General features: G+C 36.3%; 4 protein-coding genes and 1 long non-coding RNA gene across 21 annotated transcripts; 3 read left to right on the forward strand and 2 right to left on the reverse strand.

The window, feature by feature from the left end:
- On the forward strand, positions 1–4,477 carry LOC135160991 (uncharacterized). The gene is made up of 3 exons (XR_010298671.1): positions 1–387; positions 861–4,077; positions 4,327–4,477. It is a non-coding gene; the product is annotated as an uncharacterized LOC135160991 (long non-coding RNA).
- LOC135160990 (survival of motor neuron-related-splicing factor 30) lies at positions 1,129–5,558 on the reverse strand. Of its 4 annotated transcripts, none has more exons than XR_010298669.1 (6): positions 5,398–5,557; positions 5,050–5,273; positions 4,659–4,808; positions 3,840–3,990; positions 3,396–3,617; positions 1,129–3,322 (listed from the first exon to the last, which is right to left on the reverse strand). XR_010298669.1 is itself a non-coding variant. In XM_064118212.1 (6 exons), exons 1-5 carry the CDS (start codon positions 5,434–5,436, stop codon positions 3,474–3,476), a joined length of 708 nt encoding a protein of 235 aa, XP_063974282.1. In that variant the 5' UTR covers positions 5,437–5,558; the 3' UTR covers positions 1,129–3,322; positions 3,454–3,473. The 4 variants fall into 4 exon arrangements, 2 of the variants coding, with proteins under 2 accessions (XP_063974282.1, XP_063974281.1); XR_010298670.1 differs by having other exon boundaries at positions 1,129–1,257; positions 3,080–3,617; XM_064118212.1 differs by having other exon boundaries at positions 3,454–3,617; positions 5,398–5,558.
- A 433-nt stretch (positions 5,559–5,991) lies between these two features.
- Positions 5,992–20,616, reverse strand: LOC135160366 (uncharacterized). Of its 12 annotated transcripts, none has more exons than XR_010298541.1 (8): positions 20,235–20,360; positions 19,629–19,709; positions 19,404–19,563; positions 19,192–19,334; positions 11,939–12,092; positions 10,167–11,851; positions 9,699–10,082; positions 5,992–8,710 (listed from the first exon to the last, which is right to left on the reverse strand). XR_010298541.1 is itself a non-coding variant. In XM_064116833.1 (4 exons), exon 4 carries the CDS (start codon positions 8,656–8,658, stop codon positions 7,627–7,629), a length of 1,032 nt encoding a protein of 343 aa, XP_063972903.1. In that variant the 5' UTR covers positions 8,659–8,710; positions 9,699–10,082; positions 10,167–11,851; positions 11,939–12,095; the 3' UTR covers positions 5,992–7,626. The 12 variants fall into 12 exon arrangements, 3 of the variants coding, with proteins under 3 accessions (XP_063972903.1, XP_063972905.1, XP_063972904.1); XR_010298540.1 differs by having other exon boundaries at positions 11,939–12,095; XR_010298546.1 differs by lacking the exons at positions 5,992–8,710; positions 9,699–10,082; positions 10,167–11,851; positions 11,939–12,092 and adding exons at positions 18,067–18,204; positions 18,329–18,574; positions 18,956–19,116; positions 20,475–20,616 and having other exon boundaries at positions 20,235–20,396.
- Mus301 (mutagen-sensitive 301) lies at positions 12,727–19,840 on the forward strand. Its single transcript, XM_064116814.1, has 10 exons — positions 12,727–13,660; positions 13,993–14,171; positions 14,668–14,944; positions 15,835–16,031; positions 16,267–16,412; positions 16,567–16,801; positions 17,192–17,332; positions 17,970–18,378; positions 18,469–19,145; positions 19,631–19,840. Exons 1-10 carry the CDS (start codon positions 13,033–13,035, stop codon positions 19,703–19,705), a joined length of 2,964 nt encoding a protein of 987 aa, XP_063972884.1. The 5' UTR covers positions 12,727–13,032; the 3' UTR covers positions 19,706–19,840.
- On the forward strand, positions 20,495–23,879 carry LOC135160364 (odorant receptor 13a-like). Of its 3 annotated transcripts, XM_064116826.1 has the most exons (8): positions 20,495–20,842; positions 21,591–21,787; positions 22,203–22,419; positions 22,475–22,590; positions 22,662–22,761; positions 23,296–23,406; positions 23,485–23,640; positions 23,705–23,879. In XM_064116826.1, the coding sequence occupies exons 1-8, from the start codon at positions 20,495–20,497 to the stop codon at positions 23,753–23,755; spliced, it is 1,296 nt and encodes a 431-aa protein (XP_063972896.1). In that variant the 3' UTR covers positions 23,756–23,879. The 3 variants fall into 3 exon arrangements, with proteins under 3 accessions (XP_063972896.1, XP_063972895.1, XP_063972897.1); XM_064116825.1 differs by having other exon boundaries at positions 23,485–23,879; XM_064116827.1 differs by having other exon boundaries at positions 23,296–23,337; positions 23,485–23,879.
- The last annotated feature ends 1,472 nt before the right edge of the window (positions 23,880–25,351 follow it).

The following is a 25,351-nucleotide window of genomic DNA, read 5'->3' on the forward strand; positions in this document are numbered from 1 at the left end:
GAGACAGTAATGAAACATTTGAGGTGCAGTTGACGAGGGGGTCGTACCTACTACAAGCGATAGACTTTATTAGCTGATTTTGCGGAAAAAAATCACCTGTCGACTATCTACATACAGTTCTCTCTGTGTAGCCGCCAGCTACTAGAATGGACGGCGGCGCCTCTTCCTGCCGGAGTCATTACTAACATTCGCGTGAAGTTACCCGGCCCACGAAATCATTCGTCTTCTCTTCTTGTCAGTAGAGAGTTAGAGACCACTGACAAAGATAATAGGGAAGATTGCTAACGGCGCATGAACTACGATAGTGAGCGTACCTGTTCGTAGGGCATTACCAGGCAGAACGTGGCTAACTGGACTGAGAGCCTTTTGCAAAGAGGCTTGACAGAAGTATAATCTCTGGCACTGTTGCATAAATCTTAAAGGGGGATCCTACTTTAGAGGCTTCAAAAAATCGATTTTTTTTTGCGTAAATCACTTCCTAAACTATCCAAGAATATGTCTCCAAAATTTCAGAACAAAATTTGGATTATTTGCGGAGATACAGACGAAATAGTGAGCAAGCGTCGAGCAGGTATACGAGCATCACGAAAACTTTGACACGCCATTTCTTTGAGAAGACTCTTCAAATATATAAGAATAAATCCTAAAAGTTTCATTTCAACCAGACATTTCTTTCCTTTTCAATAAAATCCTTGAACATATAGATTTTTTGAAGCCTCTAAAGTAGGATCCCCCCTTAAGAAAGTTCCACGGGAATGCCGAAATCAACACTTGCCCTCTGCTACCGTCGTGTGGATCCAAGAACTTTAAATAATTTATAAATCTTTCAATTATTAAGAACACTCAATTTTTTACTTTAGATGGTGTCACGCACTGCATCCCGAGGGTACTCGGTCGCTGTTTTGGCGAGAAGAGACTAATGGTTTCCTGGGTCAGGTAGCTCACTGGCGGCTGGTGGCGACGAAAAGATTCGTATTTAGATGGTCGACGGGTCCCTTCTTTTGGCAAAAAAATGAACATTATCGTTTGTAGTACAAACAATAAAATAGCCTCATTTTGCGAAAAGCAAAAATGAATTATCCTTGCGATGTTGGAATGAAAAATGAGATCAGAAAGAAAAGTTACTAGTTTGGCCTTAAAATAAACATTTATTTTAACTGACAAATCACACATTACAAACCAATCTTCCAGCGAACACGACAGTGATTTGTCTATTCTGAAGAATGAGTACTCATGCAAACATACGTCCATTTACCCCTAGAAAAAAATTATTGATCTATTTCATTTTTCAACGTTTTTTAATAAAAAATTTCACAATTCTACGATTTATCTTTAGCAATAGGGTTTCTCAGTTTCAAACAATCGATCATCAAAATAATTGCAGAAAAATTAAGAATGATCGACAATGTAGTAGTACTAAGGTGAGATACGTCAATTTAAAATATCTGTACTCTTCGGTGAGGCTGCACTACTTTTGCATATTGTCAGTTTTTGAATTTCCGATGAAATTTGTAAGGAATTCTGAGGATAACTCCCCCAAACATCCCGGATCCAAATTTATTATCTAGAGTCGGGTTTAGAGAGCCGAAGGGTGAGTGTCGAGGAAAGAGTCGAGTATCCGGAGTCCGAGAGGATGGTCGAGTAAGACTGATCGGTGCTGATCAAGTGCGGGGCGATCAGCCGGGAAGGTGATTACGATGCGTGAGTGGTACGTTCTGATCCTCTGGGATAATCTGGAGGCATTAGGAAATTTCGATGCCTCCCCACTGTGGGAGGAAATTTTCGCGAGATCCATTTAGTTTTTTTGGTAATTCGGTATTCGGCATTCGGTAATGTTATAATTTGGGAAATAGGCAGTATGCGAGTCCAGCTCGAGAATAGTGGAGAAATGCGATAGAGAGGAGGAATTGCCCTGAAGGGTCCAAAGAGAATAGGATTCGATAGTTAAATTAGACCGAATATTAGGGATTTCGAGCCTCTTCATTCGCGTTTTCTATCTCGGCGGACTCCTATCTATTTAAAGGATTTTTGGATAACTAGATTAAAACTGTTACGATGTTGTCACTTAGATTTGTTTAAAGTTACTGAGGTATGATAATTTTTTTTTGTCCGTTATTACTTCCAAAGATGTGTGTTAAAATTAACTCAATGATATTAAAAACCATAACTATATATTTATCAAGATTTCTGGCGGTTACGTATTTTCTTTGTAAATTAGAAACCCAACGAACCACCTCCATCCGAACTACGCCCTCTCTCCACAACCTACCCCCTGAGCAGCGCGGGTGTCCAAGGTCTTCCCTTGGATTCGCTAAGCAAAGCTATATATTGTCGTTTCCGTATGTTTTTTTTTGAGAATTTGTTCATTGAGACCCCGGTTTGCAGTTCCCCGGTAAAAAGGACGGCTGGGGCCCAACAAATGTTGCTTGCGAATCCAGGAGAAAGGGCAGTTAACGGATTTTTCCCAACCCCGAGGAAAAATTTCGTTACAAATTGCATAAGAAAAATTTATATGAAGCCATCTCCGATAATTATATCCTGATTAACGTAAATTGCATTTCATAGAATAGTGTAATTTGATCCCCGTTCGTAACTATAAATAAGTAACAGAATTTACTTCCACAATAGTAGATCTGTAATTATGAAATTTCGAAAATTGTCGGGATTTTTTAATATCTACGAATGCAAAATGCATTCACATTTCAATTTCAAACTGCAATTGAAATATTTATGTTAACACAACCCACTGGATTGACTCGTAATTTTCAAATACTTCTTTTGAAAGTCCAAAACGAGAAATTAATTCAGGAAATAATTTGCATTTTTCTTAGGATGTACGATAATCTTGGAGTTCACCGCAAAAGTAAAGTTATTTTAATTTTTCAAATAAGCTTGCAATAATTATTACTGCGTTTACTGAAGATGGATAAATTTTCAATCGACCTTTCTCATTCTGCATGATTATGTTTAAAGAATTTCGTTATAAAATTTCTCCACTGTTCTCAACCGCAGGAATATTTATTTGAAACTTAAGTATGATGTTCATTCTAGAAGAGGATATTTCTCTCCAAACACTTACTTAATTATCTCAATCATTAGAATTCTGGGGGGAAAAAGCCCAAAAAACTTCTTTCGCAGTTTACAAATTCTCGACAAAAGTCGAAAATACTCCTCACGTCACCTATTCAAATAACGCAATGATATGCGAGAATTTCATTCTTACGTGCTCACTTTCCCCGTGAAAACAATGTTTATATTATTTAAAAAAAGGAAGATAACGGTACTTGAAAGATATACACTTCCCTCTGTCGAGTGTGAAACCCTGTAATAACAATTGATTGATTAATATAAATGTACATTAATATTATACGGAGAATACGGTAGTATTTCTATACTTCTTAATACTATTTATCCTTAAATCAACATTTGGATTTATCTTATGCATGTATGTACAGTAAAGATGAATAAGATCCTTAGGTGCCACGCCTCCATTTTTCCCCATTGCTAAACTTGGTCATTTCTTTACCACTCACACCGCATGTGCCGATTCCCACTCTTCCATTAACATTTTCGGGTGTTGCAAATATACTTTTCTTGACCACTCCCTTTTTCGCTGACTGTAACAAAAAAAAAATATTAAATATTATTGGAGAGCCCTTAGTATGTGAGAGAATCATTAATATTCAGCAGTGCTACCATTAGCACATGCCTTCAAAATTAAAATATTATAATTTGCAAATTTATGTTACATGAAATGTCATGACAATTAAATGAAAATTAAGAAAGAGAAACTAGATCTTGAAGTTAGTGGTGGGCAGTACTAAGAGATGAATTATTACCTTCGTCGAAAAAGCAAGCCATTTATTTTTCTCCTGCTCGCGCTCCTCCTCAAGTTCTTTAAAACGTTGTAATTTTTTTTGTTTCTTTTTCTTGAGGTACTCCCTCTGTTTGGTAGGGTCTGTCCCTACTGCTGCTGCTGCCTGCATTTTCCTGTGAAATTAGGTCAGTTTAACAACGATAGTATTTCAAGAAGGCTCCAACATATCACTAATGACGAATATTTGGACATTTTGCTCGGTGAGGGATAAAACACATATTTTCAACTTCGTACTTCCTTTTCAATGCACTCAATTGCTGATTAATAATGGAAATTGAAGTTACGATCACCTTTGAATAGAATTGTTGAATAGTTTGTTGAAAGTTTTTCGGAATGTGGTTCAACATTCAACTATCCAATGATCTCCATTCAAAGATGAAATGAATACTTAAGTGCTTGAAACAAATGCAAAATAAAGTGATTTAAATAATTGTTACCTTCTCCTGCAGATCACGATTTTTAATCGACGTGGGACAATATTGGAATTTTTTATTGATTTATTGGAAGGAGAAGTGGTTCATGGTGGTGGTTCAACAAGCATTCGCCGTTATTTCAGAAGTCGATTATTTCATAATTCAATCAACGGGAAGAAAGAAAAAGCGCAGGATTAATAAAATCATCAGAGCTTGCGATAAATTCAACAAAATAACTTCATTGGAATCAAGAAAATTTATAAAATTAGAGGAAAAGAATTTCAATATATTTTTTACTGGACGTATGTTCCAATGATATTATCATTTATAATTATAATTTAAACTGTACAAATAATGAAAATACTCACTTAGACTTCTGATCTGCCCAATCAGACGCTGGCCTCTTTGCCACTGATTTCAATTGATTTAACATTGTAACGTCTGTGTTTTTGAACTCATTAAACGTTATGTTCACAAGACCATCCTCGTTTATTGCATCTATCGTTGCCTCGTAGTACCTGATAAAAAGACAAACAGAAACAGATTAATCAATTGAACGATCTCAACAGGACATTTTGTGTTGTAAAAAATTAAATTTTTCAGATTAATAATTCCAAACTAAATAATCAATTCTTGTAATTCAATTTTGACATTATCTCGTTAAATATGAAAACATTACAGTGGAATAAATTATCATGAAAAATATATGTTGCAAAATTCTTCATAATTATCAACATCACGAGATAATTTTCCACTTACTTTCCATCCTCACTCCAAGGGGCCATGCACGAATCTCCAACTTTCCACTTATTCGCCAAAACAGCCAGAAGAATGGGATCCTTGGCGTCCATGCCATTGCTCTGCCTCTTCTCTTGCTGCTGTGATTTTATGAGATCTTGTGTTAACTCAATAACCTCCTCAAGATCAATCTTCAGTTTTAATAATTCCTCATTTGTTGGGTCAGTTGTCAATGCAGCCTCAACCTGTAAAAGTTGACCAAGAAATCAACGAAAAGGTCGAAAACACCCGTTATTTTTATGGATAAATCGACAACGAAAGAATCAAAATAAGGTTACATATGTCATTCAATGAATACATCAGACTTACTTGTTGAAGCTGCAGTTTATAATTCTGCAAATCGTCCATGATTCTCTGTAAAAGAGGTAGCAAATATTGTAATCAACTTTGAGGTTAACAATTCATCGATTATTTTCCTCCCTAAGTTTACTAATGACCGTAACACTTCAAGGCACAACACTTACTGACCAGCTCTGATACTCAGGACGAATTTTAATACTTCTTCTGGTAGTTTCATTCCAAGCCGTCGTGGACAGCGCTACGCATGCGCGTTGCGTACCACCGATCATTCGCGCTAACCATTCAAACGCGATTTCAAAAAATGAACAAAGTTACAATTATTTATAAAGACGGATAATTAATTGAATTGAATGATTTAATTAGATAATTAATTGACATTATTTGAAGGCTACAAGGATAAACATATCGTAATAAAATCGTGCCCATGGGCTTTGGGATAAAGGGGAGATGGCGAAACGGACACTTCGATATCTATCGCAATTATTAATGTTTTAATAGTTCAAGTGGCTATATTTCGACATTTTATTACACAATTTCACTATTGCGAATTTGAAAGAATTAAATCATAATTCATGATGTAGAAAAACTGAAGCACTTCTTGAATTATTTTGCAAGAAAACGTTTATTCATGATTTCACAAAACTTTTTATATATGAAAAAATAACAATAGAATATCTTCACAATTATATAAAATATAAAAAAAATTTCACCATATTTATCTAGTTCTTTTGTAGAAAAACAATGACCGGTGCGATTTACTCCACGACTTTTCATACTACTATCCAAGAATTAAAGCCGTTATAAATTGCAAAAATAAAAGTACTCATCAGATAAATGCAACTAAATCATAAAGTCCATACTATTTAAAATATTAACATCTCATCAGAATCCAGATTACTTTTTCTCAGTGATAACTTGGATTTTCTATGTATTAAACCTCACATTCTATAAATATTCATAGATTACATACGATTAACTTGTGTCAAGACTCTTATACCAATTACATTTATTGATTTCATGTTTAACTTGACCTTGACTTATTTAGTATGCTTAACATACCAGAAATGGCTCGTTTTTAATAATTACACGCAGCGCTGCCTTAAACTAATGTTTTTTTTAATAATTGAGATCTTCAATGGTCCTGTTAACTATCACAATGACCACATACAAGGAATAATAAATCGTAAATTCATAAAAAAATAAAACCGAAGAGAAACAAATAAATCTTGTGCATCGTGATGAAAGCAAAACCGTAACTCATAATTAATCCATCCTAGGATTGAGAGGACGTAATTATATGATAATTCAGCTGCTGAGCAGTGCTATACACAGAGAATATTTTTATCAGGAAAATTTTCACAAGTACAGAAAAACGTCTTGAAAAGTCACTCGTAAGGAATCATTCGTTAAGTATTCGATTCTTCACAGTTGAAAGCGAGCAATTGGCTGTCAAATGATTAATTTTTACGGAATTATCAGAACATATTGAAGTAACCGAAGATTTAGCAAAAATAATTATTTTTCTGTGCCGTAAAAATTACTATTTTATGATCACACAACTTTTGAAGATATTTTTAAAACCTTTCAAAACGTCTGCATGAGATTAAAATTTTCCTGAATGTAAAATATTAATTAACATATCTGTGGTGTCATCAGGCAAATAAACAAATCAAGATCTTGATGATTTTTTATAAATTATTTATGTTATTTAATATATGGAATAATATCCGATTGAATGGAATATTGATAATTCTACTGTTTTTTACCTTATCCACGCGTAGACAGTATAAATAAAAATGCTGCGTGAGTATTATAAATTATTTTCTTTGTTCCAATTCTCCTAAACTGTCGCAAATTTTGAAAAACGTCAACCACCACATTTCCAAAAAATCCCCAACTTCTTAGTTTTTCTCAATTATCCCTGATGACCCCACAAATACCTTAAGCTGCCAAAATACATGTTCATTCAACTCTTAACCCAACTATGCACCCACGTAAATCAATGCAATATCAACGATTAACTACAACAGAAATTAACAAAACATCTTTCTGCACTTGTACAAACCCTCAGAAAATCGAAAAAAAATCAGATCACCTCCTGTCATAAGAAAATCCCCTTGCAAATGGGGCTGAGCACATCACGTTATTATATTCTTCGATCTTATTTATTTTATCTCCATATTATCACTCTCAATCTTATCTTTTTCCCCCAACAAATTTCAATCACTTGCCTATGCATCAGTTCTCCCTCAGCGCCCACACCCTCCTCACGAGTAGTCGATTCCCACATATTTTTTCATTATCGAAGCTCGTCTCCACCGCCTCCGCAATCTGTGTAGTTTTGAAATACACCCAGCAGTATCGCATCAAAGATCCCGAAATAGTCTTCATCTTGGATCCAACCATTGGTTCATACGATCCCAACAGTTCCATTATGAACTCTACATTACATATTTCATGAACATTTGCAATGACAACTGGAAACGCCGGTATTTCTTCGACTCTAACGCTGCGGATTATCCTCCAAGGGATGCGAGACTTCAGGGGAACATAGAATGACCTTCCGAGTTGTCCAGGGGCACTGGCAGACGTTACTCTCTGTATCACATGGGGAAGATCACCTAGAATCTCATTCAGATGAACCATTACTTCTTTGCGTTCATCCTGTCGCAAATCGGTAAATTCGCAAGATACTTGAAAGAACTCGTCCAGAATGTTCTCATTGCAGTCAAGATTCACCACTGGATGAGTCTCCTCTCTGGTGACGGCTTCGACGGATCTAAGGCGTCCACTGGAGGTCTGATGAACGATTTTTGGAGTATTCTTCACGACTTTGGGGTTTATTGGGACATTACTTTGTCCGTTAATTGGCCGCTTTTTGCCTTTGTACGTGCCATCATCCTTCTTCACAATCTTCACTCCAACAGGAATACGATTGACATTATTCCCTGGCCTCCCTCGGTTTTTATCCAGCAGATGAGGGGGTCGTACTCTTCCCCGAGTGATCGTCAAGAGCTGAATATCTCCACTGTTATTCATCGATTCGATGCATTTTCTTGCGTCCTCTTCGTAGACAAATGCCACAAAACAGTGACTACACAGGTAAACTTCACTTTGAGCAACTTTCCTCACAGCTCCATACTTTGTGAAAATTCGCCGGACCTCCTTCTTCGTGTAGTGCTTGGTATTTTCAAAGTAAACGGTGTAACCGTCGTAATCGGTACGGTACTTATAGAAATCACTTATGACTTTGGCCGCTATGGAAGCCATTTTCCAACGATATTCGGGTATTTCTCGATCTGATTTATTTGTGAGGATCAATCTGAAAAGTGTATAGAGTTTGTAGTTTCTGAGTGATTATGACATGTGGTGGAGTTCGTGTGTCTGAAAAATTGTATATCACAGTACGAGTGCAGAAACTTTGTTTTCAGCTGGTGTACTTTGCTTACGAGTGTTAGTTTTTCAGTAATATCTCCTAAGAGAACCAGCGAAATTGTTGTAATAACATTTATTCTAGTACTCAATTTGCCCCACAGAAAGATTCTGATAAAAATTTTGCTAAGAAACACTTAGAACCATCGAGAACAAAGGAAAAATCCATCAAAAGTCGAGACGACAATGTCCCCAACACCTCTCGAACCCGATTGAGCCCCGGGTCGAATTCTTCGAAAATCGATACATAACCTCAAAGTACGGTTGCAGGGTCTAACCACAATAATGGGATTGCAGTCACCAAACCCAATTACCAGCCTTGGTTTAGGATTATCCTAAGCTGGTACTTATGTAATAAAATCATTACTTCAACACAATACGAATACTTACTTGTATTCGTGATTTATGATCACGGTACCCTCTCAACAATACCGTAATTAGGAACATTGAATAGAGAATATCAACAGGACGTCTTATACGACCAATTAAAAATAGTATTTTGTTGTTTAATGGTATACACAACTGTACGTTATTTGGCTTGAAAATCACGGTTCATTGGATTTAATTACATAAAAAGGATTTCTTTAAGACTCGTCCTAGTAGAGCCAACCTGCACTGTGGCAGGTACTACCTTTCCCAATTCCCCCATTTCTGCAGACATGTTCCAGACATCATAAAACACCTCAATAAAATTCTAAAAATGTCTAGATTTCACGTGAGCTGGTGTCTAGGCTTGTCTAATTCAAAATTACACCCACCCTGGGGTCATTTCATTGTTTTCCTATCATGACCTCTGAAGCTCTATGAACAATTTGATGTAGAGCTGTTCAAGATGATTGAGATGGCATTAAATATATTAATTGTTGAGGATTACTCACTCAGAGGTGATCCTGTTGCTGAAATTCTGTACTTTGCTTAAACAATGGAATCACTGAAAGGATTCACAGGTGAATTTGTATAATGTAGCCTAAAAAAGAAGATCGTGGTTAGGCACCCCTACTCCCTCGAGTTTAGCTTCAACTGAAAGACCCCCCCTCAGACCAAAGATTCTTCTTCGCTGGTGGTGGTGATACGAGATACAGGCGTAAGGATATGAGAATGTGTTTGTTGTCGTTGGAATTTTCTCTGCTTCTAAGGTACAATTGAACGGATGGATTTATCTCCCACTCCGCCTCATCTCCATTCGTATTCCCATCTCCCACCTCTCCCACCTCTGAAAGTCCCATGAGTTTGTCTTTGGAACCTATGAACTTGGAATAAACCTATTGAAAAAAGGACAGACATCGAGACTATCGAGACGATTTCCCTTATCTCTTAATCCACAAAATAGAATCAAATGACCTCACCTTTAGCTTTTATTTTTGCTCACAAGTTATCAGGTCATTAATTTTCACAGCCAGAAGATGTACAAAATTGAATATAACTTATCTGAAAATTATAAAAAGTCGTCATTATCAACAGTATAAATCATTTATTCAACTTCTGCTTAACAACAACTGTATATTCCTCTGGAATTACATAACAATAATCATCTCGATAATTACTCATAGTTCGCTTTTACTCCTGTTCTCAGGTAATTTGATGTTTGCAAACTTTTATCATTGTTTTTGCGCAGTGATATTTTCACTGAACAAGTAAGCGTATACAAAGTCCTTCATCACGATCGATATTCATCAATAAAATTTGTTCGATACCTAAGGCTCGAGGTCAAACTTAACAAGTTATGTCCTCGCAATACCTTCTACCCATCAATCAATGATTCGGGTCTAACAACAATGAGATTCTTCCCATAAACATTTAGATTATCAAAATTCTTCACTGCAGCACTAGCGAAGGAGTCAGTTTGCACGTAAACATGACAGTAGTTCAATGATCCATTTCCAATCTCCTTAATCTTTGTCACAAAAATCGGTTGATATTTCTCAAAAAGTTTTCCAAAAAAATCAGCGTCACAGGTCTCGTGAATATTCGCCACAATAATTCTCTCAGCATGTACGTCCTCCACCACAACAGTTTTCAATTTTTTCCAAGGAATCCTGGAATCCATGGGAACATAAAAATACTTCCCAGATACCATGATGACCTTCTGCACCGTCTTGGGAAGATCTTTCGTATGTTTTTTCAATATCATAAGCATCTTCTCACGATTGTTCTCCATCTTGTCATCAGGTTTACTCCAGATTTCTGGCTCAATCTCTTGGAAACACTGGGTTCCAAGCCCTGGGCTGTCCTCAAAGCTCCCAACTAGTGAGCCATAAAAATCGTCGGAGTTATTGGAAAAATATTGCTCCATCTCTTTTCTCATTCGCTTCTCTTGTCTCCTTGCTCTGAGAGTAGATATCGACTCAAACTTCTCCAACGGTATAATATTGTTATTCACGGCGTCCATTGCACATTTTCTTGCACACTGCTCAGACACAAACCTAACAAAGCACCAACCAGTGGCGGGTCCAGTCTGCTGAACAGTCTCGATGTGTCCGTATTTTGAAAATATCTGTCGAATTCTATTTTTAGATAACTTTTTTGTATTTGCAAAAAACACAGATTTGTTTTCGTAATAATTTTCATATTTATGCTGATCGTTGTGAGGAGTTCCATCGATTTTCGAATTATTATTGTCATTGTTGTTACAACATTGAGTGACATTACCACTTCTTAATGGTTTTTTCTTCATTACTTCAAATATTTCTGAATCCTCCGACAGCCGTTTGTCCTTCATCCGGCGAATTTTCGGGGAGAATGATCGCAATTTAATTCCATCTCTGCTACTTTGTAAGACACAATTTTTAGCGTCTTCTTCGAGCCAATAGCTTACGAAACAATAGCCCTGAGAGGAACCAGTCTGACTCACGTTCTTTATAGTTCCATATTTTTTGAATATTTTTGTTATTTTCCCGATCGAAAGTTCATTGAAATTTTCGAAATAAACTGACCATACACCAAATTCAGGCTGGTATTCGTAATATATGTCAGGATACAGAGCTTGTTGGCATACTGGATTTGCTTTTGGAGCTTTGGCCATGCTATACACCTGAAGAATAAAAACATTGTTGTAATTGTTGTAAAATATTGTAGTTAGAAACCTAAGTAATTTCATTGGCATCTGGGTAATACTTACAGTCTGAGATTAATTCCGAATCGTGAGATTTACTTTTGTATATCTTTTCAGTTGTTTGTTATTTATTGTTTGAACGTTGAAATCAGCAGTGTGAGTCACTTCGAACTGTCCTACAGCTTTGCAACTTTGGATTTTTGAAAGGAAGGCAGCTCCTCTACTGAGAAATCATCAAACGTTTAAGTGCTGAGATAATAATAAAACCAATTTTCAAGTGGATAAATTAGAATTATTACAGAAAAAAGATGTCTTTGCCTGTCGATCAAGTTTTTTTCATTTTTTTTCTTGGTTTTTGTTGCAACATTACGTTATTTATCATCTTTTTATTACACAAAAGGTAAACACCTATTTTACCGGCTGTTCAATTCACTGGAATAATGTCCAGATCATAAACAAATCAAATTGTTTTAAGAATACGCATTTTTCGAAGCTTAAAAAAGCTTTTGGCAATTAACCAACGCATTATTAGAGTTAACAGTTCACATGCTCCCATCGATACAATGAATTATCGGGCAGGATTTTCATGAACTCCATCTCCAAACGTCAACAGAAATATCATCATAACCAGCACCACTCACCAGTCTACACAACACATTTCCATATCAGATTTACTTCCAATTACTAAAAACCTTCAAACGATTTTTTCTAATCATTTCACATTAACACATTTAATTATTCGTTTGGCACCTCAATCAGAGAAGGTATTGAACAAATCCACAAATTCCATCTGTACTCACTGCGATAATTGCTTCAGTCGGTAAATAAAGTTACTCGACACAGCCAGGACCACATGATCAGCTCTTAAAAACGCGGGACAAACTCCTCCGAGCCGGTGAACAAAGTCAACGTCGATCTTCAAACTAATTGTTGCACTTTAACGAATTGACTTGAAGATGAACCAACCTCCTTAATTCATGGTACTCACAGTTTTCAATTATTAAAGTTTGTTGATGTCAGTGGTGAAGTGGTGATTATTAGTCAATAAAAAATGTGATCGTGCTGGTAGATCTAGGTTATACCCATGTTAATAGCTGACACAGTCGTCGATTGCAAAATCGGATAAATGAATATCTCAATGCTAGTCTTCACGACAGAAAATGTCAAGTGACAGCCATCATTCCATACACGGTATCAGTAACATCGAGTTTTCTTCACTCTCGGAATCAGCTTATCAAGAGTTCGATGACACTCTCAATATCGACACTGACAGCAACATCCAATCCACTGATGTATCGGAAAGGATCGAACGTGATTTGAAATCAATTATGCATACAACAGGACATAATAAGACAGTTGATGACTTTGTGGATGATATATTTGAGGACTCGGAGCAGTGGTGCAATGCATCGATATTCAATACTGCTATAACAGCTACTTCCATTGAATCTGAAGCAACTCAAGATTTCCAAGATGGAAATTTTCGAGAGAGGCCGGAGCTGTCGGAGAAGTTTGTTGACTCGGTGGGGAATGGAATCCTACGTCCGGAGACTTCAGCATCATCTGTCAATCAAGCTGAGCTTGATGAATTGTGTTTAGAGTTGGAAGAGGATGATCTGTATTCGAGGGAATTGGAGATGCGAATAGAGGATAATCATTGTGATGAAAAACCAGCGGACAGAGGGGATGGTAATGCGAGCGAGGAAAAAACTTTGGGGGCTTTTCATGAGCTGCCTGACAGAATTAAATCGCTGATCTTCAGTATTAAGAAAATAGACTCACTTTATGGTATGAATTTTTATTACTTGATCCGTTCACATCCGAGCGGTTAATTACTTGACGGTAAATGGAGCATTCCATGTCAACTCGTGAGATTTTAATACCATACAATTAAATTAAATTGAATTGAATTAAATCAGTATAGCAGTAGGAGTATATTTCCATATGTATACCCTCTCGAGCCTCCACATTTTATTCCATTTCCCGTCCTCTTAGAAAAAAAAGACAGAACACAGTAATTATAACAGAGAAATAAAAAATGAAAAATAGAATGCCAAAGGGGCAATTCAATTTAATTTCATAATTAATTTTTTTATTAATTCTGTTCTTATGCTTTCTAGATTGGCAAGATGAGTGTCTAAAGCTAAACTCTGTGATGAATCGTAGGAATTTAATTTATGCTCTTCCAACGAGTGGAGGCAAAACTCTAGTAGCTGAAATTTTAATGTTAAGGGAAATTACGTGCAATAAGAAAAATGCTATATTTATTTTACCATTCGTTGCGATTGTACAGGAAAAGGTGAGTCAACAATCTCTATAATAAAATTAAATTGGATAAAGTAGTTGCAAGTCACGAATCGAGTTTCCGTATCCTTTTAAATATCAAGGGACATCAACAACGCGAACAGTTTGATTTAGAAAGAGCGGTGTAAAATGAAATACAGATGATAATATTTGAATGTTTACATATTTACTTATAAATAGGTACACTGGAACCGATTATCGGAATCCGATGTCGAATAATCGATCATGGATTGATTGACCTTTAATTAATAATTAATTAACGATCAATCGGTTATCAACCGAGCAAACGAGTCGATTACCTATTGAACACCTCATGATTAGCTATTGATCGATCGATCAGAAATTTTTGCTGCTCCAAGAAAAGTTTGATTTTTTTTTCAAAATCTAATGCTTCTGATATATTTATAATCAATGGAAATTCCGGTTATTACATGTCATCACTTCACTGTTTATACATTTCATGAGATATAATGCAGCTCTTGATTTTTCAGATTCAGTCATTAGCTCCATTCGCTGTTGAATTGCATTTTCTAGTCGAGGAATATGCTGGTAGTAAAGGTGGATATCCCCCCATTAAGCGAAGACGAAAGAACAGTCTCTATGTTTGCACAATCGAAAAATCTCTGGGATTAATTAATAGTTTGATCGAGACAAAGAGATTGAACGAAGTTGGGATGATTGTAGTTGACGAATTACATTTACTAGGGGAGGAAGGGGGAAGGGGTGCAACTCTCGAGGGCCTGTTAGCAAAATTGATGTACATTAACGGTAATTAGTTGTTTTTATTACCGTAAAGATGAATAAGTTAAGTAATCCACTAGTTCCAACAAATTATCAGATCAAATTATTGAATGGTGTCGATGTTTACGTAACAAAATAAGTACTTTTTTCTGAAATAAATACAATTTTCAGTTGTAACACGCCCATCAGAACGTTAATTTCTATAGTTTTGGCAATTTTTTTGAGAGGATTATGGGGAAACATTTTATGTGCTACATTGAAAAAAAATCATATTGATGAGTCGCCATTCTTATATCAACGAAGTAGGAAAGTGGACTTTTTTCCAAATGTATTTCCAATCTGTAATACATTTGGAAAAAACAAAAATAAGTGTTTGCGACGAAAATTTAATTGAGAAGAATTTTCTGAACGAAAACAAGCTATACAACATGGCTTTTAGGGCTTTTCTCGACCCAATGAGATCTGAATATTTTTTAGATTAATGAGTACGTCTTGTTGGCAGCGTTGCACTTGTACTTAATTAAATTGTCCCCATGAACATCATTATTTACAATTTTTCCAACTTTCGAGGCACATGTGGAAAAAAGTCAGAAATTGGGTTTAACCCCTTGGCCTACACGATATCTACCAATTGCGCGAGCTATAATACGCAAGAAATTCGAATTCAAAGTCTTTACCACGATTCAGACTCGTTGTTTTCGCTTATGGCACAAATTCTTTACCACGAGTCTGACTCGTGGTTATAGGCTAAAGGGTTAAATGATTCTAGAGCCCTAATTGTCGAGATTTACTATTCTGTAAATGAGATTTATACGAAATTTTTTTGCTTCATTAATCTACAAGTCTTGGAATCTTCAATACGACCGTATTGCATGCGAAACCAGAATAACTATAATTCGTCTTGAATTCAATTTTAGCTGGCATTCATATTGTTGGTATGAGTGCTACAATAGGTAATCTGAATGAAGTGGCCGAGTTCTTGAAAGCAGAAGTGTACACTCAAAATTTTCGACCTGTGGAATTGAAAGAATATGTCAAATGTGAGAATCGCATATGGTTGATAGACACTAAAGAAGAAGAAATCTTTACTGATGAAAAAAGGATCAATTATCAAGTAAGTTTAGTAGTCCAGTCAGCAGTTATTATAAAAAGTTACTATTAAATATTTTCGGAGGAATGCTATTGAGATTCGCTGATGTGTGTACATTGACCCATTAATTACACACATGTAAATTACATTAAATGTTTAACACAGATTAAATTAAAAAATTGTTATTAGCATCAAAATCAGTTGAGTCATAAAGCCAATTGTTTTTTTTTCTTTATAATTTTGTTGTTCATCCATACAGTACTCCGAAACAGCATTGAGACAAGACCCGGACAAGATAGGCGGCCTCGTTATGGACGTAGTACCTAAGGACTCTTGTCTGATCTTCTGTCCGACCCGAAAAAACTGCGAAAACGTTGCTCTACTCCTGACTCGTGTACTATTCAGGTTCGTCCATAATTCAGGCAATCCATAAATCAATCAATACAAAAGAAATTCTAACATCAAATTTGTTGTGCTGCGGATTTGATGGGCAACTACTCGACTATCAGTAAAGCAAATTTAATCCTGTAATAGATATTCGTGGAAATTAATTTTCCAGGTCTCTGATGGAACACAAAACAGTGGAAAAGGAGAAATTGCGGGTAGCTCTGCAGGCTGAAGGTCAGCTTTGTCCAATTTTGTCGAAAACAATAAAATATGGAGTTGCTTATCATCATTCGGGCTTGACGAGTGAGGAGAGAAAGCTTGTGGAGGATGCCTACAGGGAGGGCACCCTTTCTGTTATCTGCTGCACATCTACTTTGGCAGCTGGTGTCAATCTCCCGGCTAGACGAGTTAGAAAACTTCATTATTCGAATCAGACGAAATTTCAAAAAATATTGATTGTTGATTTATGCCAATGAACTTTGACATTAATAAGATATTTTTATGTTTTGGTAGGAAATTGTAGTTTTGTTAAAGTGTTCCTACGCAAAATATCGTTAATTTTGCCAAAGATATCTTATTAGATGCATATTCTTTTGTATCAAAATAGAATTCTAGCAAATTTCACGGAATTCAAAATTTGTTCAGAAAATTCAAGAGACTACAAAGAGTTCGTAGGTAACTGATAAATAAATTGAAAGACTGTGGACCTCTGATGTTTATATAAATACGATTCTAACGGTATCGGAGATACTACCGTTCAGGTTTCCTGCTTCATAATGTTTCCTAATTATGTCCAGGTAATTCTGAGAAGTCCCTACGTAGGTAATGAGTTCCTAAACCTGAGTCGATACAAGCAAATGGTGGGTCGGGCTGGTCGTGCAGGATTAGGAGAAGTTGGAGAGAGTATTATACTTTGTAAACGTGCAGAAATTCCGAAGGTATTTATCTAACATTAATTACTCAATTAATCAATGTTATTCTTGTCCAGGTGACTCGGTGCAGCAGTTGCTCAGTCATACGATTCTTCCCACAAACGCTTGACCAAAATCCTCTACATTATTAATCACACGCACAAATACCAAGATTTAAACATGCAAAAGCCCCTAAGCTGACGCTGTATACATTGTAAATATGTAAAATTATAAATATTGTACACACGAGGAAAATTAACTCTCCAAAATCGCATATTTCAGTCAAGTACAGGTTTATTAACGGCTTAACTCAGCCCTGAGAGGCTAAATTAGTCACCGCTTAGAAGCTTACAGGTGGGCTTAAGTCCTACCTTAAAAGTCAAATTCACAAAAATATTAGTGCACAATAGAAAATGCATTTATTGATTGTTTATTATTTTATTTTCTTTCTTAATGATAGGTAGGATTTTCGAAATCTTAGACATTTTTGCCCCACTCTATACCTTCCAAACGGAATTGTCCGGGATTCCGCACTAATGCATAATATTTTGAACTTGTGCGAAGGAACGATAAATTATTTCGATCCCAAAACATGACATAACAAAATTCTTAAAAAATCATACAAGCTTTCCATTGTATCCATAACAAGATAATTTTTTTTCAGATTCAAATGATGTTAACAGCAAAAATGGATGACTGCCTGAGCACATTACATATCGAAATAGATCGTGGATTGAATAATCTTCTGCTAAGCTCAGTGATGTTGTCACTAGCAAACAATCGAGCTGAACTGTACAAATTGGTCTCCATGTCCCTCTTGGGGATTCAATCATGTCGTCTGAACGCCAACGTCAAGGAAATCGTCGACAGAGCGATAGTATCTCTGATAAAAGCGCGACCTTTAAAAGTGAAACAAATCTCAGATAATGAAGCTAATACGAGTATTAAAATAGAATCACAGGTAATGACTGATTCAATTATCGACCCAAAGCCAAAAAAAGCAAAAACATCCATCATCCTTACGAGAAAAAGTCCATTGGAATTGTCACCTCTGGGAAAAGCGGCGATGAAAGGTAAAATATTATAATTCGGTATCGAAAGGCTGAAGTCAGTTTTTCCTGAGGTATCTCATCTAAAACTTCCACTGTACATTTCCTTCACAGGTTCGATTGATCTTCAAACCGCCTATTATCTTCACGAAGATTTAAAGTCAGCCCAACGTCACCTCGTCCTAACAGACGATCTCCACATTCTTTATCTTGTAACACCCTACGAGGTAGCGAATCAGATAAAACCCGTGGGGTCAGTCCTCTACGAGGTGATCATGAATTTTTCCCCTCAAGCAATGCAAATACCAAAAGTTTTGGGACTTACTGAAACTGTACTGATAAAATTACAAAAAGGAATAACACCAAAAAATATATCATCACGGGTTATTCATAGATTTTACCTGACGCTAATGCTTCATGAATTACAAAATGGACAGACTGTTCATTCAGTAGCTGATAAATTTCAAGCGACTCGAGGCATTACCCAAAATCTTTTGAGTTCAGCCGCGTCGTTTGCCTCGTCAGTGGTAAGATTTTGCCAGGAGATACCAGAATTTTGGGCTTTTGCGGAGTTTTTGAAGACTTTCAGTAAAAAACTCACCGTATGCTGTACAGAGGAGCTAGATGCACTCATGGAATTGCCAGCAGTGAAAATTGGAAGGGCGAAACAATTATACGACGCTGGATTCAAAACACTGCAGTCAATTGCATCTGCAAATCCTCATGATTTGCAGAAAAATTTAAAATATGTTTCGAGGAAGACTGTCGAGCAGATGATTATGACGGCAAATGTGAGCATCTAATTACGAATAATAGTGATTTTATTTTCAATATTACCTGAGCGGATAGTGCCATTAATTAATAAATTTCAGTTGTCCTCTTGTCGTTTCCTAAAGACAGTGTAGATTAGCCCATCGTTGAATATTAGCGTTGTCTCTAATCTCATTTTCTCATGGTCGTCTCTAGCCTCAGTTTGTCTTCTTTATTTAGTCCAAGGGTGGAACTCATTATTTATTCATTTTTTTAATGATGAAAATGAAAATTCTTACCGTAATTTTTACCTGAAAGTCCCATTTTACTTTGTGGTCCATTTTGTTCCGTTTCTTATGATCCATAATTCCAAAGAATTACGCAAATTACTATTATGTCAAGTTAAAGGTCCTCCAGGAATATCCAATCACAAGCTTTTTGCCCCGGCTTTCGTTAAAACTAAAATGAAAAAAAAGTATATTACATGTGTACAATATATCTGCCAATGTGAATGATTTTTTTACAGTTGATATTGATGGAGAAAGTAGAAAACCTGAAGGACGAATATGCAGAGTTGATGGAAGGCTTGCAGGCGAGCTAATCCTCTTAAAAATAAACTACAAAGGATTTAGAATCTATCATTAAGGATAAATATATAGTTTATGGACTTTATTGATGAATCATAGTTTATTTATTGATATTCCTGACCACTATTGTGTCATTCAGATCAATATATTGGAAGAATCGTATATTGATTAAGCAGGCACATAGAGTAATCATTCATAACACAATATATATTGTTATGATACACCGCGTTTCATATTGACACCAATTTGAGGTACCGATTGAGCAGAAACCGATTTTTAGAATATTTATTTGATAAGGATTTATTTTATCAATGAAATAATCTATCTGTCTTGAAAAAATTGCAAAATGAGGAGATATCGACCCTAACTCCACAACAACTATTCCCCAGTAAGGAAAATTCCAAATAAATAAGCGTCCGTGAGCGCGGGCATCCGGTCTCGTTGACGAATTAGAGAATGTACGGTATTCTTATCAAACGGAAACGAATTACTCTAGGAACCCTTTCGCAAAAGACCTACAATTTCCTCTTTATTCTTACCTACCCCTTGCAATTTCCTCTATAATTTTCCTGTCATACTCTCGAATTTACCACGAACTGAAATTTATTTCGTTGAGATCTTCCGGTTGATATCTTCCGGTGTGAAATAAATTATTCGTAAACATGGAACGAATTTCCCCAATGCAAAAACTTTCGTACCCTGAAACTTGTATTTTGGATGAATTATTCTGTTCAATATCAACGAGGTATTATGGTAATCGATGAGTGTGGTGGGGGTGATTACCAGTGTTCCTTCTGTGCGTCATGCACATACCTGGTCAAGCCACCAGGTACTTCTCATTCCTTTCTCAAAACGATATGTCTGAGGATAAGGTCGATACCGATACATTGAGAGGGTATTTCAAGAAGTGCCTCAGCAGTGATGTGCTTCTTCTCCAAATGATGGGATTAAAATCAATGGGGACAATTTTTACGAATACCAAACCCCGTTGGTCGTATTTGGAAGGTATTCCATTCTTCATTGCGCTGCCAGGATTATGTTTCGGATTGAGTTGTGAGATTCCTATGATAATTGTACTTTCAAAACTTGATTTCGTGATATCCATCGAAGTGGCCGCCGCTTTTTTGACGTCTTCGTTAACTATTTTTAAGGCAAGTTTAATAAACATTATTGTTATTATGTGAAAGTACAGCTATAACTACAGTTATTATTATGAGACAATCTCAAAGTGGTTTTTAGGTATTACAATTTTATAACACCAAATATTTTTTCATTGGATAATTCCAAAGGTCTGTCTACCTGGGGAGTTACGACTTGACCGTAGAACCCTCAATGATGGTGTTTTAATTACTTGTCATATTCCAGCCCCTCTGGTAGACATAACACCAGTATTTCTATGTTATAAAAGATACCCGGGAGCCATGTACACCCCATTAGCCAATAAAATCTAGGAGGCTTTGGAAAATACTAATCCCTAACACCCCGACACCACCCCTGGCTCTCACGAAATGCCCTTGATAGTATAAACCTGCTTAGTGTCTTCCGTTGGTCTGTCTCGGGCCCTTATGGTGGTCAAACCATTATACGTATCGTCCGGAACCCCTCACACCGAGAGGCACAATCTCCACAAAAGATCTTAAAAATATACTGACATTTGTGTGTCCCGTAATGAAGCATTAGGGGTGTAATTATAATGATGAACACCAAACCATTGTAAATGGTACCTCACTGACTCCTGAATCCAATTAGATATTTTGCCTGAAAGCTTAACTTTGAAAGGTTGCTTTTACGATATCCCATTGAATGTCAACTGGTGGCACAACACTTACCTGGGGGTCGCCTAGGGCTTAGGATTCTCATCCAAATGCATGAATCCACAAATGATTTTGCATTTTCTAGGGCTTTCGAATATGGATTTACCGACGAGAATTATACAGCTTGATAAAAACCTGTTATGACCGCTGGAACATTCAAGTATCACGTAGAACGATCACAGATAGCATGATTAAGGATGCCCAGTCAACACGTACTGTGAGGGTAGTTTATCTAACAGTGGTGATGGGAGTGATGTCTGCATATATATTACGACCATTTATGTGAGTGAAGATCATTAGCGTAGAGTTAATGAAATGTATCTTGGTGATGCGATTCCATGGATATCGTCTGCAATGAGTTTTCGAACCAAGGAAAGGCAAACAAATATCAAAATTCAATGAAACATTCAGGGAATACTAACCAATATACGGTAGGTTCGAACCCTCACCTGATCGAAGCATGAGGTTCATTTTTGGGGCCCTCAGGATCAACGATTGAAGTATACATACAGTTCAATCACTCAGTCCTCGAAGAGTGCCGACATATTTCGTTACATTAATTAATTATCTCGTTGAGACTATTGAACAAGAGCCAGTGGTTGAGTCAAAGAATAATCGTTGGGTTTTGCTAGATTTCTCTCTCAGTGTAGGTTAGTACTGATGGGTTAAGGAATATATTCACATTATTTCCTTTCAGGGCATATTTCAAATACGTTTACACTGGGTCTAATGAGACCTTTGACTTTTCTTCGACTGAGTGGCCAGCTCTATACCCATTCCCACTGGATTCACCTGGACCGTTCTTTGCTACCCTAACATATGAGACTATCGGAATGTATTTTTTAAGTTTGTTCTGGGTAGCAGCCGATGGTCTCTTTGCTCAGCTTACAACACATTTATCAATTCAATTTCAGGTGAGGTATTTCGATAATAGTTTTCAAGTCCACGAGAGTGCTCGTATATTTACAGATTCTTGCTAATGAGATTCGTCGTACATCTCCAACCCCAGACTTTTCGTCATACGATGCGGCAAGAATCGCGAAACGTTTGAAGAAAATTGTACAGGAACATTTGGAGTTATTTGCGTGAGTGTTAAATTTCTGAAATTCTGTGGAGTAATATTTTCCTCTGAATTCATGCTATATTGGGATTCTAGATACGTCAAATTATTGGAGAAGATGTATAATCCATTACTATTTGCAACTATATTAGTCAATGGAATAGATCTTTGCACCTGTGTCTACAGTCTGCAATTTGTATGGAAATTTCTGATACGCCAGCAATCAGTATTTTTAGTTAATCCCTTCTCCCGAATATTCATCTACTAAATCAGTGGCGAAGTGGTAGAACAAGATAACGTGACTAATCTCTGAGCAGATGTTTTCAGGAATATCTCCGAATCTAAGAGAGGTAGCGGTATTTTTGTAATAACATTTATTGCAGTACTCACTTCACTCCACAAAAAAGGTTATCATGACAATTTTTCTATCTGCTGTAGATTGCGAGATATTCATCAAAAACTGGTTAATAGTCAAAAGTGACTGATCTTGTTTTACCCCTTCGCGATTGAAATGCCCAGAATATGAGACTGTCTTTGACATTTTTCATATTTCTTGATGGCGTGAATTATTGGCAGTTATTTTTTGCGCGTCTGCATCTTGACAGTAGCATTTTTTCATTGCTTTTCTGTGTATTATCGTAATTCAATCCACTACTATCTCGGGAAGCAATAATTCGCTACAGCCCTTTCATGTTCAATCTCAATCTGGAAACGACATGTCTTGTTGCAGAGACTTGACGAAGCCAATTGGGGGGATGTTGAAAGGAACCTGGTACACGCAATGAGTATACTCTTACAAACTTCTATGTTTTGTACATTTGCTCAGCGCCTTAACGATGAGGCAAAAATTGCATAAGCTAATTAAGAAAATGTAATTGTCTTATGCCAAGGGATAATAGTTATGTCTCCGTTTACGTAGATCGCTGGAGTTCGTCAGGCAGCTTACGAATCACCATGGACAGAATTTAGTATACCATTAAAAGTGTTGATTCTATTGATCATGATCCAGACACAGCAGGAGTACGTATACTCAGCCTATGGATTACTTTATCTGAATATGCCTCAGCTTACTACGGTGGGTAGTAATTTGAAAAATGATTTTTCATTTTCAACGTCTTATTGGAAGTTTATTTTGACAGATCCTCAGTGCAGCTATGAGATACTTCACACTTCTACGTAGTGTTACTTAATATCTCTTACTGAATACGATTCACAATGTCGGAAATGCAACATTCATCTTAATGATTTCGATGATCATTAATTAATTATCGGTGTTGCTGTTTCCATTTACGAATAGATTTTATGTGCACAATTTTTGAAATATTTTATTTTATTGTTGAGAATGATATTTTATGCCATTCTAGATTTCACTTTCGTATAAAACCACGATCTTTGGTAACAGTAATACTTCAGTTCTCGTTACAGTTGTTCAAGTGACTTCATCAAAGTTGGGGAGAGTTTAACAGTAATAAGCTTTTCCGCATATGCTCAAAAAATAAATCATGCTAACCTGATCAGGAATGGACCTGATGTTGATGCGTACACTTTCCTGGGGTGAGAGTCCAAAGAGGAGTGGAATATTTAAGGAAAATTATGTAGAAGTTCCGGAATTCCTACGTCAGAATAAAAGTGCGATAAAAATTGCGAAGGGGTCGACCCAGGTGGGAAATGTCCATCCTAACGATGGGCACAAGGTAGACCCGGGTTCGGAGATCGAGCCTGAGAGACCCAGCGTGGAAATAATCTTGATTCAATCGTTGAATTCTATATTGATCCAAGTTGAACCGGATATGCTCCTTCCAATCTCAATCCAATCTTGAAACAATCTTGTTCAAGAAATGATATTAGGGAGAGAAACACACTACCCGACAAATAATCTGAGATGCATACAACTATTGAAATTCAGCAAACTTGGTTAACTAATTTGATTATATTTTTCATTTTCAAGATTTTTACAGCGGCTATGCGATTTTTCACACTCCTGAGGAACATGACTTGAAATATCGTGCGGAAATTCGAATACAACACATTTTTTCAAATAATCTCTGTGAATAGGTAAGCGAGCCGGAATAAATGTTCTTCAATTACTGTCAATTCCGGTAATTGTTTTCGTACCTACATATCTACAATGTTTTCGTTACTTGATTCCTTGATTCGAATCCCTGAAAAAATATCCTCAAGGTAAATCTTAATTTTTCATTTTTTAATTTATTTCAGACACATTTTGCTTTCAAATGAAAATTTCCGGAGAAAAGGATGTATTTTTATTCAATTATTCACCACATTCACCGTTTTTTTAAATATAAATTAATAATGTGTGTTTTATTTGCGATATACTCACAACCTCCCCGACGGGGCTCCGCACCGGACTATGTAAACGGGTGGCGCAACAAAAATATCCCCTAATCCAGGGGGAATAGTTTTTCCCCCCGGAATAAAACACAAAATATTGACCACATCCTTTGTTTCCGTTCCCACCTGAACAATGAGAGTTGGAAAACTCTTCACAAAACTATGGAAACTGGAAATGACGAATAACAACTCAATATCACCTCTGTTAAAATCACCAAACAAAAGTACCCAGAACCTTACACAAATTCATTGTAAAAACAGGGCAATATATATTGTACGTGAACTTCAATGCAATTAAACATCTAGTGTAAACAAATTCCCAATGTAAGTAAATCATGTGAATTTCCGCACTTTAAATCATGAAAAATAAAAACAAAAATATATCAAATATTCAAATGAAACTATTGAGATGTACATTCTGATGATTTGTGTCA

Source organism: Diachasmimorpha longicaudata, chromosome 3 (genome assembly GCF_034640455.1).
Source record: "Diachasmimorpha longicaudata isolate KC_UGA_2023 chromosome 3, iyDiaLong2, whole genome shotgun sequence".
Taxonomy (NCBI): Eukaryota; Metazoa; Arthropoda; class Insecta; order Hymenoptera; family Braconidae; genus Diachasmimorpha; species Diachasmimorpha longicaudata.